Source organism: Anguilla anguilla, chromosome 18 (assembly GCF_013347855.1).
Source record: "Anguilla anguilla isolate fAngAng1 chromosome 18, fAngAng1.pri, whole genome shotgun sequence".
Lineage (NCBI taxonomy): Eukaryota > Metazoa > Chordata > Actinopteri > Anguilliformes > Anguillidae > Anguilla > Anguilla anguilla.
In genome coordinates, this window is record NC_049218.1 from 23,513,818 (window position 1) to 23,530,772 (window position 16,955).

The 16,955-nt window shown below is 50.1% G+C and overlaps 1 protein-coding gene across 1 annotated transcript in view; it reads left to right on the forward strand.

Annotated features, from left to right (window-relative positions):
- prim2 (DNA primase subunit 2) overlaps nt 1-15,237 on the forward strand; it is a 79,202-nt gene extending 63,965 nt beyond the window's left edge. The window contains exons 11-15 of the mRNA XM_035399645.1: nt 3,865-3,991; nt 4,619-4,701; nt 11,027-11,095; nt 14,682-14,952; nt 15,121-15,237. Coding sequence (XP_035255536.1) covers nt 3,865-3,991; nt 4,619-4,701; nt 11,027-11,095; nt 14,682-14,912 — 510 coding nt within the window. The 3' untranslated portion in view covers nt 14,913-14,952; nt 15,121-15,237. The remainder of the gene's footprint in view (nt 1-3,864; nt 3,992-4,618; nt 4,702-11,026; nt 11,096-14,681; nt 14,953-15,120) is intronic.
- The last annotated feature ends 1,718 nt before the right edge of the window (nt 15,238-16,955 follow it).

Below are 16,955 nucleotides of genomic sequence, written 5' to 3' on the forward strand. Positions count from 1 at the left end.
GTTTGCAAATCTGTAAATGTGATTCATCATTGAGGCACCAGCACAGTGCTAATTAATGTGTTAATTACTGAGACGGGTATTTTGATGCAGTTTAGCCATTTGGCAGAAGCTAGCCACAGTAACTTACAAAAGGGTTTTTAAAATGGTATGCGAGCACCACCTGAACGTGAACGCTGCAATCTCGAGAGCCAATGTCAGGCTGTGTGCCTTCAGACCTACCGAAGGAAGCGGAGTGCTTTTTTAAAATGAATGAATGAATTAATTTATTTATTTATAGAAACATAGAGGCGTAATCTGAAAAGGTGGGTTTTTAGACGTTCTTAGAAAACCAGATAACCTGTACTCCCGACTGATCTGGGAAGGTCATTCCACCACTGGGGGGCGCCGGGCGGGGAGAGGTCGGGCCGGAGCGTTTCGGCGCGAGCGGCGTGTCAAGTCGGGGCGGGGACGGGGCCCGCCGTGCCAGCGGGACGAATTTAATCAGAGTTCTCTTAGCGTGAGACCCTCACAACCGCGTGCGGAGGCTTGCGATAACACAGAGAAGCCGCAGAGTGTGTGGCAGAACGCCTGATGGTCTGTAAGGACAACATTTCTGATCTCTTCTACTGCAAAAGGAAGACTGAAAGAGGAAATGGACAAGCGAGGCTTGGGGTACGGGCGGCAAGGTAGCATAATGGGTAAAAAAACTGGTCTCCTAACCTAAAGGTCACAGGTTCGATTCCCGGGTAGCACACTACCATTGTTCCCTTGAGCAAAGTACTTAACCTTCAGTATATATCCAGCCGTATAAATGGATACAATGTAAATACTATGTACTATGTAAAAGTCATGTCAGTCACTCTGGATAAGAGCGCCTGCTAAATGCCTGTAATGTGACGGTACGTTAAAGTAAGTAAATATACTTGCAGGTCCTTGCATCTGCGGGAATTTGACCTTGTAAGGGCTTGCATATTTCTCAGGTTTGCGGCGTAGACGGTTTACGGCACTTGGGGGTTAAGGATGAAACCGTAAACCTGTCGTTCTTTGACATCTTTACGGAGCGGTAATGGTGTGATCCGTACGGAGCTAACGGAAGCCTTTGATCCGGCTTCGATGGCGTAACATTTCATACGCGGCGCTGCCTGTTTTTTTTTTGGTTTTTTTACCGTTGTAAATTTGCTTAAAAGAATTCACGCGGCGACTGCGTGCGTAAATATGGCGGGAGGCGTAGGACGAAAGCCCGACCCCGCGAGGTCGACCGCGCCGCTGTGATGTTCTCCGTGCTCCGGCGAGGGAAGCCGGTCCCGCCGCGGCGGGGGAGCCGCGTTCGCAGTGCATCGTGGGACGCGGCGGGTCGTTCGGCACGCGCGCGGCCCCTTCCAGACCTCTCGACGGGAGTCCCCGCGGTTAAACGGAGTCGCCCGCCGATCGTCACGGTAACTTCGCCGCATTGTTCCTCAGACAGGAAGTGAGGTCATCAGGGGGAGGTTCCTGGGCTCTGGGGAAGTTCCTTCGGTGCGCCTTTCAAATAGTCTCCTTTCTTATCAGCAGCCCGCATTCCAGGCGACGGAATTGTTTTGGACTGGAAGCGTGGAGCCGAGGAGCGGAGGTCTTTAATGGAATAATACATATCCAGGGATTCTTTTTCCACGAATAAATGAATTTGTTTTATCATTGGAATTAATATTTTTTTTTTTACTTTGGAACCTTATAACGTTTAATCTTCTTTAACGGAATTTTGAGCGTGAGGTTCACTTATCGGGTAAAAAGAAAAAAGAAAAATAAATTTTAATTAGTTTCGAACGTTGTCGAAGAATGGCTATCACAAGAACTTAAAAGCCCTCTTGTTGCCTTTTACCTGACGATACGGCGCTTAATTCGGCAGCCTCATACACTCAGCGACTACCGCTAACTTCATTACAAAGATTTGAGTTACTTTAAACAAGCGCAACTTTTTGCATCAATGAAATGTCACGCATCCAAGTTTCGAGAAGATTGTTTTCATTGTTAATTGGTTGATGTTGGAAAACCCTCAACAGCATAGCAAACTGCCTGATTGGTTTGCACGGTGAAGCTAGAACTAGAACTCTATGGTCTCTGTAACTAGAGTAAATGTATTGCTAAAGATAAAAACAGATACATAGTTAAAAGCAACTATGGGACAGTGACACGGTTTTTGTCGTTTTGGCTCTGTACTCCAGCACTCTGGATTTGAACTGAAACGACGAATATGAGGTTAAAGTTCAGACCGTCAGCTTTAATATGAGGGCGCTTCACATCCACATCGGCTGACTCCGCCCGTTTACTGGTGGAGTGAAGCTCTGCGGTCGAGTCGAGCGGGCTAGCGGCGCGGTCTGAGCGCGTGCGAGTCCGTACCCGTTTGTGCGCGGGTAGCCGTCGCCGTGACGCTGGCGGCCCTGGACAGTCGTTCTCGGTGGCTAACCGCGCCTCGCGTCTCATGAATACGCACGCCGGGGCAGTTAAATTCCTCCAGGAGCGACGGGTCTGCAGAATAAATGGCGCTCTCTGCGCCGGGGGAAGGCTTCTAGAACAATCCTAATACAGTAGGTTGTGATCTTTAAACTGGAAACTGCTCCCTAAATCCTAAGAACCTCCATATAATTAATATATGAGTGGTAAGTAGTTTTTATTGCCCCTTTTTATTGCAACTGTGCAGCCTAGTCACCTTGTCAAGTTCAGGGGTTTTACGGCGAGTTTAATGGATTATGATGAGTTCAGTGGCGATGAATGATTTCCCCCGCTCCGACAGCGCACTGTTTTGATTGGACGGTCAGAGCGTGGCTGTGTCGCCTGCTACAGTGGCGTAATTTGTTTGGTGAATTTGATTTCACCAATGAGACTGGATGCGTTGGCTTCAGTGGGATATACGTGTTTTAATGTCTGTTCTGCTGTAATGGCTTCCTGCTCATCTATTGCACATGCAAACTCACGCACGCACACACACACACACACACACACACGCGTTGCTGGTGTGGGTCAGATGAGGCTATATGGAAAGGGCAGGTATCATTAGACTGGTGTTGAGCGAAATGATTTACATTTATATGAGCCGAGAGGTTTTTTAAATTGATTTTAATGAACATTTTTTTCAGATTTGCTCTCATTAGTTTAAAGTCAGTTAATTGCCTCTTTTGCATTCGCCGTGCAATTAATTGTTAATGAAAGCAAGGCCCGCTTCTATTAAATCTGTTTTGTCATTTCCTATAAATAATTTTACAAAAATACTGTAGAAACAATTTATTGCTGAGCAGGTCTTTGACGGGGGGGGGGGGGGGGGGGGGTACGCCTTGGCTCTCTTTATCAGGCTCCGAAGTTAGAAATTATTTAAAGCTTTCCTTGTTGCTCGGGAAGCGAAAAGAACCTTGAGTAAGATTCCGTGTTCGCTGTCAGCGAGTCGAACTTTTTCGCCGGCAGAAGTTTCCGGAGTTCGCGTTAATGGGGACGGACGGGGGCTGGCTGAAGGGAAGATTGTGCCGCGTGCGGTCGCATTGAGGAGGAAGTGCTTTGGGGGTTGGGGCGGGAGGGTGTGGGGTGTGGGGAGGGGGAGGGGGAGGGGGCGGGCGGGTGAGGGGGGTTGTGGGATTGCATGTGTCACAGTATCCATAATCCGGCCCCGGCTGGTTGCAGTTGCGTGACACCTCTACAGCAGGTTGGCCCTAATAGCTCCATATTTCATCAAGGAAAACACCCTGCCACGGCTAACATGATGTACGACATCGTCACGGTTACCCCCTGCCCCCCTCTGCAGCTCTCTCTCTCTCTCTCTGCCTTCTCGTCCACCGCTCATACTCTCTCTCTCTCTCTCTCTCTCTGCCTTCTCGTTCACCGCTCATACTCTCTCTCTCTCTCTCTCTCTCTCGCCAGTTTGACAAAGCGTACGCCTACAGCATCCGACACATGTTTGGGAAGGAGGGCAAGCGTACAGACTACACGCCCTACAGCTGCCTCAAGGTGATCCTGTCCAACGCCCCGAGCCAGGGCGACTTCCACGGTGAGTTTGGGGCTCTCGCACCGGCCTGGTTTTCCCGTTTCCGCGAGCGATCGCGCCGATGTTTTTATTAACTTTCCGCCATCGCGGTGCCCAGTGCATCGTGGGTAATCTGGCTCTTCCCCTGCCTTATTTTTACACGTCAGTGAAGTGTGTGGCTGTCATAGATAAGACGATGGTGTCCGTGCAGTCATTGGTGCATCGTTGGAAAAAAAATGAATAAAAAATCCAAAGGTGCTTGGTGAAGCCACTGGTTGACCAGCTAACTTGCTGACCTGTTGTGTTTGTGTGGACCATTAAGTTACACTGCTCTGTACAGTGAGTCTGGGAATACTGTGCCAGTGGCCCTCAGTGAGGTAACAAGTGTAATGGAAGGTTCCAGAAAGCCCTTCAGTCGAGTCTTTTGGGCTGGGAAGGTGGTTTTCTGCCAGTGCATTATCAAGCTTGTAACCTTCATTTAGGTTCACCTACTTCTACTAAACAACCTGCCCTAAGGTTGCCCCAGGTCACTGTTTCCAAGGGTGTAGGCTGGGGTGGAGCGACAGTATAAAACCGCGTGGGCTAAGTTTGGCACGTTGCTGAGCTGGAAATGAGCTCTCCTCCTCTCTCCGTGTTCCTCTCCTTTTTAAGGCTGCCCCTTCCGGCACAGCGACCCAGACCTGCTCAAGCAGAAGCTCCAGTCCTACAAGGTCTCCCCGGCTGGGATCGGTCAGGTCAGTGCCCGCTTGTAGCTCCTCGTTGCGCCATCTTAGGGCCTGTCCTGTGAAACACCATTGAGACAGATGCCCCAAGTGTATATAAGGGGCAGGTATTAGGGTAAAAAAATAAACTGTTCTTTTTTTTTTTTACAATGGATTTTAAATGTATAATATGACTGTCATGCGATATTAAACAGAGCCTCGTCCTCAGGTGGCAGCTCAGTCACGCCTGATTAATCAGAAGCACCGGGAATAAAAAATTGACTGCTGGATTCTGTATTTGGTGCATTTCAGTATGTGGTGGAGAGTTTAGAGTCAATCCAGATTTTTTATTTTTATTTTTATTTTTTTTGTCATTGACACTTCTATTGTGGGTTATTAGTTATTGTTCTGCAATAGCTATTATAATAAAGTAGAACAATAGACTTGCATGTTATGTAACATGCTTATGTAGATGGCTAACAATAGAGATATTTTATGGCACCCTGGAAAATTAGCTTTTATCCCCTGCAACTGGAGAAAGTGGCCTAACAGACAGTGCAACTTGGAAATTTCCTGGCCAGTATTGGATAAAATTTGAAATAATTAGACTATGTTGCAAAACGCAGTACCAAAAGTAACTACTACATGGTTAAGAAGACAACACGAACGTTAGCTAATTATTTTTGTCAAAGTATAGAAAAGCAAGTCAAAAGTTATTTTCAGTCGACTATTGCCGTTTTCCCTCATAATTGCAGCTGTAAGACTTCCGAGTAGAAACAATATTGATCAAATTCGGAAGGAATAAATATTTGCTCGACGTGTATGAAAGTCATAATTCGATATTCGTGCCGAATATCGCGCTCAGATTCGGGGACGCCCCTAGCGAGTGTCCTGTGCTGCGTGTGCTCTGAGGTGAAGTCCCTGCGCTGTAGTCACCGGAGTTCATCTGCAGTTCGGTGACACGACGTGACCGCGGTGTCCCGTCCGGTCAGTGCGGTGGGGCGCGTTTTTAAAAGCACCCCGTTCAGCGCATTAACCGGGATTCAGCGGTGCAGTTAATGAAAGCGGAAGGTTGTGTGGTCTGGCGCTAATGTTCTCATGGAATTATGAACCCTTAGACGCTAATTAAATTCGGGGTCGGTTTTTAATTGGGCCGTAAAGTTCACGGGCCCGGGCGCCTCGCTCGGGACACTCACGTGCGGCCGGGTACGCCAGGTACCGTCTGAATAAATAATATTACGGTTATGGGTTTTGACAGCGAGCGTGCGATTAGAAATGGGCGACGTTAGGAAAGGCTATTTAAAGGGATCGGAGCTCGCTTTGGTAACGGTGTGATTTCGCGGGTCTTAAACGGTTAAATTCCGGAACGTTCCGTCCTGGAAAACGTACCGTCAAGTCTGAAGTGTCTGCTGAACGCTTTAATACGTCCTGTCTGTCGGATAACCGAGACCGACGCCAAATATCACATTTTACTGTCGTGGCCCCCAGCTTTGTCCTGCGCACCCCTCCCCCACCCCCCACCCCATTCCGCTGTCTTTGTTGAAGCACATCCAGACAGGGCAGCCTCTGTGACATCACTGGGGAAGAATGGTTCCGCGAGAGCTCGGAAAGCACTAAATCCTAAACTTGGCCCAAAGGTGTACTGAAGACCTTTTATTGATTGAAGCGGGGGTGGGGGGTGGTTTCCTTAAAGATATTACATGAAAAGAAAGAAGAAAAAAAAGGCGGGCTAATTGATTTTTTTTCCATGTTAACAGTGTTTGGGCTGCAGCTCTGTTTGAAATAAAGTACCAGGACAGTAAAAGCGCTTCTTGTGTGGTTAGGGCACAATAAAACACAGAGTCCGAGAAGGAGAGGGATCAATAAACAGAGATTAGTGTTGCCTTAAAGCTCTTAATACTTCCCCGTGTGCATCCGCCAGTGAAAAGAAATATTTTATTACCTGTAATGAAAATGCGCACCAAAAAAAAAAAAAAAAGGCCATAAACATTTAGAGAATGTCTTTGATGCGGCCTCTCTCATTTAGACCGCTGTAGAATCCATCCCTTTCTCTCTTTTAGGCACTGGATAACGATTTTGGAACGTTGACGCGGGGTTTTAATCAGAATGTTGTGTTCGCACTATCCGTATTCAGAGTGCGATTAGGGTGGGGGGGGGGGAGTGGGGGGCAGGGGGGGTGCCAGGAGGCCAGGGCTCTGCATTTGGGGGTGTCGTGGCATGGATGTGGGCGTGGGCGAAGCGTGAGGTGGGAGGGGCCCTTGGTACGGCGGGAGATCCAACTCCGGTAAATGAAGTTGACCCTTATACAACATCAGCACTCTGGCACAACTCTTCCCTGCATCTGTGATTTCTCCTCCTTCCCATAAAAGTAAAACGCGGTTCAGTTTTGGAAAAGGGCCGCGTCTTGCTTATGAGAAGGCGTGTTGTAAATGGCTGCTCATAGGCCCAGGAGAGGGTATCACCAGCTGGAAGTGGTAGTGGTCGCCGTGGTTATCTTATCTGACTAGCAATCTTCATGCTAGCCAGATAATGGCATTAATGGCTGATGTGAATACATCAACCATAGTAAATTAAGTTGATCCAATCCCAGTAAATTAAGTTGACCCAACCACAGTAAATTAAGTTGATACAACCCAAGTGAATTAAGTTGATCCAACCCAAGTAAATTAAGTTGATCCAACCCAAGTAAATTAAGTTGATCCAACTCCAGTAAATTAAGTTGAACTAACCATAGTAAATTAAGTTGATACAACCCAAGTAAATTAAGGTGATCCCACTCCAGTAAATTAAGTTGATCCAATTCTAGTGAATTAAGTTGAATCAACCTTAGTAAATTAATTTGATCCAACCCAAGTAAATTAAATGTCCTGCAGTCGTGTGCACACGCACACGCCCACACTCGTCCTGTCAAACAGCTCGAGGCCCTGCGCAGAAGCAGGACGATGTGCGGATTATTCGGTCAGACAGCCATCTCGCAAGCCTCTAGTTTAGGCCTGGTCATGTGAGAGTAGGGGGGGGGGGTGCCTTTCTGCCTGGGGCAGGGTGTGTGTCTGGTACATACCATATACCAGGCTGTGTGAAAAATAACCAATGGCATTACTCTCAGTGCCTTCCCAAACCGGCTGTGTGTTATTTGTGTGCATTAATGTGAGTTCCTCTGCACAGCATCTCCTCAGAGCGATTCCACTGTTTACTGAAGCAGCAGGACTGTACTGAAGCAGCAGGACTGTACTGCACGCGCTCAAACTCTCATTCCGTATTCTGCACTGGTCGCCAATTCCATCACTTAGCACATGCACTCCAAATAATCATTTTAATTGGCTTGTTCAATAATAACAATAATGAAAATAATTTAAATTCAACAGTGTGCAACCCTCTGAGCACTGACAATACAAGCTTGTCTAACTTAACATTGAGGTGAGTTTATTCGAGTACACTGAAAAAGATTAATTCAATAAATATATCGTAGGTGTAAGCCAAAAAAAAGTCTCCACTGGCAAAAAAAAAAAAATTCACACTTTTGCAAACTCATTTTAAGAATAAGTTATGAAGTTGCACTGTTCTTATTTTTCTCTGTAGTACCGTAGCCTAGCTTGCTAATGCTATTCAGCGGCTAATCATGAATTTATTCATTTCTGTTATTAAAAACAGTATACCGCGTGCCCCAGTGTTTTTCAAGGGCAGTATAATGCTGTGAAAATCTGGATGCCACCCAACCCTACTATTCACTCCGTATATAAAGGGGATAAAATTCCTTTTCTTTTTCTTTATCCTTTTTCTTTGAGCCGTCTTACGCGGCCCAGAGACGTTTTAAAATTCTTCTAATTTACTGCGGCGGCGGAGGCTGCTCTGTGAAGAGCCTCGGGGGCTCGGCGGGTTACCGGGGGAAGACGGAGGAGACTGACAGGGTAATGATATCGCTGGACGGCGGTATTTAAACACCCACAAACGGGCTCAGGTAGCGGTTGGCGGCGTTGTGGCCGGGCCTGGTGGGGGAGCGTGGGATTGGACGAAGGGAGGCTGGACAGGCACGGTCTGTTCTGGTCCTTCGCCTCCGGTTTTTATGAGCTGAAGGCTGAACTCTTAGAAGGAGAGGCAACCAAATTTAGGTTACGTTTTTCCTTTTATTCCATTTACTATCTTCGAAGTGTCAAAGGCTCACACAGAGACAGAAGCAGACAGAAACACGCACAGAAACACGCAGATATGCAGGCTCCCTTTCACGTGCGGGCAGCTGTCTTTCAGGAGTGACACTCTTTCAGGAGCGACACTCTTTCACAAGCGACATTCACAAGAGACACTCTCACAAACGACACTTTCACAAACGACACTCTTTCAGGAGCGACACTTTCACAGGCGACACTTTCACAAACGACACTTTCACAAGCGACACTTTCACAAGTGACACACTTTCACAGGCGACACTTTCACAAACGACACTTTCACAAGCGACACTTTCACAAGTGACACACTTTCACAAGCGACACTTTCACAAGCAACACTTTTTCAGAGCGACACTTTCACAGGCGACACTCTCACAAGAGACACTCTTTCAAGAGCGACACTTTCACAGGCGACACTCTCACAAGAGACACTCTTTCAGGAGCGACACTCTTGATGGCCGACGGGCTCCCTTTTCCACTTTTTTTTTTTTTTCATTTTTAATTTTTCGTTAGTTTCATCGTCGCCTCCGGTGTTGGCTGCGGCGGGAACGGAACCGCGCGGCCCCGACCCGCCGGGGGGGGGGGGGGGGGGGGGGGGGGGTTATCGATCCGCCGTCGTGAGCGGCCCGTTTGACGCGAGCCGCCGGGAGCCGAGGACATGGAGCGGACCGGAGCAGGAAGCGAAAGAACAGCGCTCACGGCCGCCGTTAAAGACCGATGTGCAATGCATTCAGGCTCGCGTCGATACGCCCGCCTCTCAGAAGCGTTAACGCACTCACGGGGGGAGGGGGGGGGGTCCGCTCCGTCGAAAACGCGCGACCCCGCCGGAAAAGGTCAGGTCGATACCGGGAATATCCGAAAAGGGCGCGAAATGCTTTTCTTTTTTCTTTTTTTTTTCTCAGCTTTGTTTTCGCTGCTCAAGCCCAAGTTATTTTTAAATAGTTTTTTTTTCTTTTTTGCAACTTCGGAAAAAGTTTTTCTCTCGCGTGCCGCGGAGAGAAGGAGGAAAGGTTACCGCGACCTTCCCGCTAAACGGTCCTCTCCCGCCCCGCGGAGGACGCGGTTCGGAAGGCGAGGGACGCCTCTCGGGTTAATGACATTCAAATGAAAGCGGAGGGGTGCGGGCGTCGCCCTGCGCGGTGAGTCACCGCCGCCGCCGCGCGACGTTGTCGAACTTGGCGGGCGCGTCGAGAGAAGAAGCCCGGCGACGGTTCTTTTGTTCCCGCGCGACGCTGAGCGGGAGCGGAGCGCAAGCCCTTTTTTTAACGTCGATCCATGAAAGTCAGGCGCTAATTAGCATGCGCGTCCTGCGTCTGGGCTTCCCGCCAAGCCGGCGGCGCGCGGGCGCTACATCCATCACCGCGGCGCCGGAGAGCGCCCGCCGTCGAGCGATGGGGTCCCTGTCGTTTCAAAAGAGGCGGAAGGTTGGCGCCCGCTCCGATTCCGCCGCTCTTCGTTTCGTTTTCTCGAGCGTTTTTCTCAAACCCGTCGGCTACGTTCGTCCTCTCCGAAAATCGCTGGCGGGCCTCGGAGAAATGTGACCGTGAACACGAAACAGGGAAAGCGAAACTCGGCTTCGTCGAAATAACAATGTCAGCGTAGTTCATCACGCTAGGATTATTCGTTTATGGAAAAGCCGTATCCTGGAAAAAGGTAACTTTTCGAGTTGTGTGCAATTCCCCCCCCCCCCCACCCACGGGGGCAGTATCTCAGCTACGCTCCCCTTCTCTATCCGTTCCCCTCCCTGCTTTCTACCTGTCGGAGCGAAGCAGAAGTACAAAAGGAGGGCAGGTTGCCCTTGAAAACTAAACCTGCGTCAGAAATCCACATTTGGGGTTTGGGGCTGAAAAAGATGTTTGTGTTGCACTTGTATTATCTGAAATGTACATAATGTAGTCTGTAATAGGGCTTTATGGGCTTTTTCTTTTGAATTTGGGAAAATGAGACCGTGAAAGGTCCATTGAAAGTGCGAGGGGGGGGGGGGAAACACCGGCGGTCGTTAACAGGAAGTCTCCGTCCGTTACGCAAGCGCCGCGGCAGGAAGTGCTCGAGCCCGTCTGGGGGCGGCTGGAAATCGGCGACGCGGCGAAAGTTTGCTCTCTCTCTCTCTCTTTTTTTAATTTTTATTTTATTTTAATGACCGCCTTCGGGGTTTGTTTTCAGAACTGAGCGTTTCCTGTTCTCTTGTGTTGCAGATTCTGGAGCTGGTGAAGGGGATGCATTATCAGCTGGCCTGCCAAAAGTACTTCGAGCTGACGCACAACGTGAGTGGTTTGCTGGCAGCGGTAATTGGGGGGGGGGGGGTGTGTTGGGGGCTCTGCGGGGGCCAGCGTGGTGTTGGGGGCGGGTACCGTGCCCCCCGGCTCCGGAGGGGTCCCCTCCGTCGTTAAGGCATCCATCATTGGCTGTCACGCCCGCTTAATTTTCGCGGGTTTATTATAGCGCTCCGGCATTCATTCATCCTCATGAATATTTAATTAGCTTGATCCGACGCCTCTTTCAGTGGCGGACCCCGGGATCAGCAGTTTGGGTCAGAGCTGAAGGTTATTAATGCGCTCGTCCCCAGCTGGGAAAAGGGAGGGAGGGAAGGAGAAAGAAGGAGGAGAAACGGGGAGAGCAGAGTAAGAAAAGATACAAAATAAGAAAAGTTACACTCTTGCTGTGATGCCCTTCAAGGCCCCTGAATAGGTTTGGTTTCTTTATGAGAGTAGAGGTGGGCAAAACCCACAAAATCGCTAAATGGTCATACGATGCTCGTTTTACACGTTTATACGACAATGTTCAGGGGGTGATTTTTTACATTTTTTCTAAAAGTATTGCATTTCAGTTTAAACTGATGCGCTACCCAAACTGCAGTCGTGGAGCGGACTTCAAAAGATAATACCCTGGCCTGTATGAGAGCACAAATCACGGAAAAGTACCGAGAACAGAGAGGGAAACTTGCGTCGAGAGGCTACTACAGCAATGAGCTGCTGGGTTAGCTGAATTAAACGTGCTTACGTTTTCCATGGGATTTTTTCACCGAACGACAAAAGAACAGGAATGTTGTAAAATGTATCCCCTGTGATGGGAGGACACACTGTGTGTGCAGAGGGTTGCATTTCTGCTGAATACCCTTTAACTGGGATGCTGACAATTGCCAGGTGAGATTCAGGAGTGCCCTGCACATGAAGTTCCATTAAACGGGGACATTTTAACCAAAACATGCCACAATATGTGAATTTCCCCCCCAAAAATATAAATTATTATAAGTGAAGATTTTTTATTGTATTTGGGTAAAATTTCCAAAATTCCAGAGCTTAACTTGCCCTGGACATTTTCCAGATAGTTTCTGGGAAATTCTCAGACAACCTGGCGGCCCTGGTCACACCTCTAGCAGGGAGTAATAATTGTCGGAGCTGTGGCAGCGCTAAGGGGAGGGGGGGGGGTGACTTTTTGTAGACATGGGGGGTCAGAGCCATTGGGAAAGGTTAATGAACAGAAGCAGAAGAAAGGTCGCTGTTGACAATGCAGCCTTCTGCTGCGACTCGCCCATTGTGTTGTAAATCGGAAGCTTCCCCTGTCGACACGGAGACAAACCGGACGCAAACCTCCCGCTTTTTTTCCTTCGCCGCCGCGCCAGGTCAGAGACAGTTGATGTATTATATCCAGCTCAGCCACCAGAATGGCCTTTAAAAAAAAAAACATCTCCTATGCATTCCATCTCATTACACCTGCGTAGCATCCGCAGTGTGACGGTTTAAATTTAAATTCTAAAGCAGGCAACGGGGCCGATCCTCTCGCGTCCTTCCAGCGCCTGGGTGCCGAGTCTCGCCCTGTCGGACGGATTAAAAATGCAGTTTATATCCTCGCCAAATTGGATTAACTCTGCCCTCGGAGTCCCGTGAACAAGAATCTCCTTTCAGCATCCTAATTAACGCTGGTGTTCCTGGAGGTGCGTTTTTAACGGACTTTTACTTCACGACGACACACCTCGCATCCCCCCCATCCCCCCCCCCCCGCCCGTGTTCCTTGTCCTGGAGCCGCACCTTCTAAAAAAACACTCTGAAACATCTAAATCTCATTTCTCCAGGGCCAGATTGTAAGACGGGCAAACTGTTAAGTAGCCCGGCAGGCCCTCCTAGAGCAGGAGAGGGTAACCTGCGGACACCTCGTCCGTCTCGTTTCGCATTCTTCATTCTTATCGTTACTTTTAACGGTAACAGCTTCGCTCTTCGAGCCAAAGTAACTTTTCTGTGCCGGCGCGTTTGGACGCCTGTCCTAAAAGCCCCCTAATTTACCGTATCCGCTTTAGAAGTGTATTCGTTTAATAATTACGCGGCCGTAACTCGCGTTTCGTGCCCTTCCCGCGCGAACGTAGCCGTCGCCGGTACGATCAAAGCGCCATCGACGCGGATTTAAACGGGTTCCCATGGGAACTCCCGCCCTTACGTCGGGGGTGGGGGGTTGTGGGTGTTGGGGGGGCGTGGGGGGGGGGGACTGGGCCCCGTTCCAACGTCGATAAATAAGGCCGAGCGGCGACGCGGCGTCCTCGCGCGGTAAGTCATGACACGGAGTAAAACCCGCCGTCTATATGAAATTCATAAGTCTTATTTTATCCCTGCCGCGGAGATCCCAGCCATCGTTTATCACATTAAAGCGCGCGATAAAAAACAGGGTTGTTTGCGCAGTACCGCCCCCCCGTCCCCCCGTCCCCTCGCCCCGAAGAATCCCGGCCCGTCGGAGCGCTCAGGCCGCGGCGCGGCGGGGCCCCCGGGGGGGGGGGGGGCTTTAATCACCGGCCCGGCAGCTCGGCCGGTTCCGGACCCCTGATTCAGAACAGATAGATCACCCCGGCTCCTCCCCCTTCCCCGGCTCCCGTTTATTAAAGGGCAGAGTGGAACACCTCGCCGATGAAATATTTACACAGGGGCGATAAATCAAAACATCGGCCCGCGGTAATGAAACGCCTCCCCCAGGAGCGAATAGGCTGGAAAGGCGGGTATTGCTGAATTGGGGGGGGTGGGGGGTGGGGGGGGCTCTGCTGTGAAATAACTTAATTTGTGTTTAAACGCTGGCTGAGGTTGTTTTCAGTGTGGGCATCCTTTCTGAAGCCTTGCCGTGGCACACACACACACACCAACCCCACCCCCCCCCCCACCCGTACCCTAAGAAAAATAAATAAAAGCTGAGCGGTGTGCTGGCTGTTTCAGCGTACTTCAGGGGCTGGTTTGCATTCGGCCTGCCTGGCGAGTTTCAGACCGTGTTCTGGCGGTCTTCAGATGGCGTTATGGTGGTCTTCAGACAGTGTAATAGTGGTCTTCTTGTGGTCTTTGGACAGTGTTATGGTGTGTCTTCAGACTGCCTTCTTCAGGTGGCATTATGTTAGTCTGCAGACAATGTTATGGTGATCTTGTGTAATGGTGATCTTCACACAGTGTTATGGTGATCTTCAGACAGTGTAATGGTGATATTCAGACAGTGTAATGGTGATCTTCACACAGTGTTATGGTGATCTTCACACAGTGTAATGGTGATCTTCACACAGTGTTATGGTGATTTTCACACAGTGTAATGGTGATCTTCACACAGTGTAATGGTGATCTTCAGAAGCGCTATTGTGGTCGTTGATGGTAATCTGAGGATCTTCAAAGCGGGCACAGGGAGGGGAGGGAGTGTAATTTCGCACATTTGTAAAACAGTCCTTTCATAAAAGACGAGCGCCTGTTTCCACAGACACCGCAGTTGCTTGATGAGCTGTCAGAAGCTCCTCAGCCCCCACCAGTCGTTTGGTGCCTTATGCTCATTTGCATTTAAATTAGCGTTTAATTTCCTCTGTGTGTTGTTTTTTATTCATTTGTGTCTCTCCAGATTGAGGATTCGGGATTCTCCCTAAATCATCCTAACCAGTACTTTGCGGAGAGCCAGAAGCTCCTGGCGGGGGGGAAGGAGGTGAAGAAGGAGGTGGACTCCCCCTCCTCGGCAGGGCAGGGCGCCCCGGCACGCAAACCCCCCGACACGCCGCAGAGCAAACCTGGCAACCCCGTGCAGGCTGTGGCCGAAATGACGGAGGACCTGGACTCTCTGTTTCAGGATGACTGACCGAGCACTGGCACCCCCCTCTGATGACTGACTGACCGAGGACTGGCCCCCCACTCTGATGACTGACCGAGCACTGGCACCCCCCTCTGACGACTGACCGAGGACTGGCACCCCCCTCTGACGACTGAAGGAGGACTGGCATCAACCTCTGATGACTGACTGAGCACTGGCACCCTCCTCTGACGACTGACTCTGACGACTGACCGAGGACTGGCACCCCCCTCTGATGACTGACTGACCGAGGACTGGCACCCCCCTCTGATGACTGACCGAGAACTGTCACCCCCCTCTGACGACTGAAGGAGGACTGGCACCCCCCTCTGACGACTGACCTGACCGAGGACTGGCATCCCCCTCTGACGACTGAAGGAGGACTGGCATCAGCCTCTGACTGACTGACCGAAGACTGGCATCCCCCTCTGACGACTGACCTGACCGAGGACTGGCATCCCCCTCTGACGACTGAAGGAGGACTGGCATCAGCCTCTGACTGACTGACCGAAGACTGGCATTCCCCTCTGACTGACTGACTGAGGACTGGCAGTCCCTTCTGATGACTGACCGAGGACTGGCACTACCCTCTGATGACTGACTGACTCTGTGTCTGATTCTTTTTGTTTTGTTCTTTGTTTTCCTTTTCAATTGTACAATCCTTTTTACATTTTCATCCCCTCCCATTTATATTCTTTAAATATAGCCCCTGCTTGAAGTTGATGAATGTTGTGCATTGCAAAAATAAAGAAATAAGAAATCTACCATTCAAAACTACACCGCCTGAGCTCAGCATTTCAATTGGAACAAAAGGAGCTAAAGCACTTTTTCAATGTCTGAATGTCGAAACTTAAATCCTGGATTCTTTGCTGTGATCTTTTGTTTTATTTTTTGTGAAATCGAATGAATGAATGAATTGAAATGAATTGAATAAAAGAGGGTTGTCTTAAGTAAAATTAAGGTTGAAAACAAAGACAGATCTTCAGCAGATCTTGCGAACGTTCGCACCATCTTATCAGAGTGTCTCCCGCGACTTTGAAACGCACAGCAGTCCTCGCTCTACCTGGCTGGGGTCCAAAGGCGGCTGCAGCTGAAATCGGCGCGGCCGCGGCGGTTCGGCGGGGCTAATCTCCGGCGGAAGGGCCTTTCTCTGTCCCCGTCTCCACGGCTGATCCGGGCTTAGCCTAGCCGAACCCGGGGGCGAGCCCCTCTCCGCCCCCCCCGGCCCGGATCAGTCTGCCCGGCGGCCCGTGACCGGAGCCGTGTCGCCGTTATCTCCTCGCATGGGCGGGCGAGGGGCAGGGGGGGGGCGGGGCTCGGTGACCGCATCACCGGCACTCCATGGGGGTTACGCGATGTGTGTGTGTGTGTGGGGGGGGGTTGGCCTTTAATTCGCGCCGCGTTTTCTTGCGCCCGGGTGTCTGCGCCCTTTCAGCGGCTACTCGAGTGGGACCGCGCGGCCCTCCGAGACGTTCGGGAGCCCCGTGGGGCTGGAGGCGGATTTTTCCGGAACGCTGTTTTGTTTGGAGGTCAGGAGACGATGTAGAGAGATGGCGCACACACACACACACACACACACACACACACACACACTCAAGCAAGCAAACAGACAGGCACGCACGCTAACACGTAGGGCTTCTCACAGGAAAGTTTTCTGTTATTTACTGGCGGAAGGGGCAGGGTGATGTACAGTATTGTCTTCCGTTATCAAGACCTCCAGAGAAGTGACCTTCACGCTCAGAGCCCCCACTCCCACCCCCGCTGTCCGTGAACGTGAAGGGATTCATGAACCCAGATAAGCGTAGAAATTCTCTGGGAAAGGTATCGGTCTGCTGCACTTAGCTCCAGCTAACGGGCTGCTGCATTTAGCTCCAGCTATCAGGCTGCTGCTGCGCTTAGCTCCAGCTAACGGGCTGCTCCTGCGTTTAGCTCCAGCTATCGGGCTGCTTCTGAGTTGAGCAGTATATTTTTGTATACCAAAAATATACAATTTTGGCACCTTGTTTATTTACCACTTTAGGACTGTGAAGCAATTAAACACACGAGGATGAA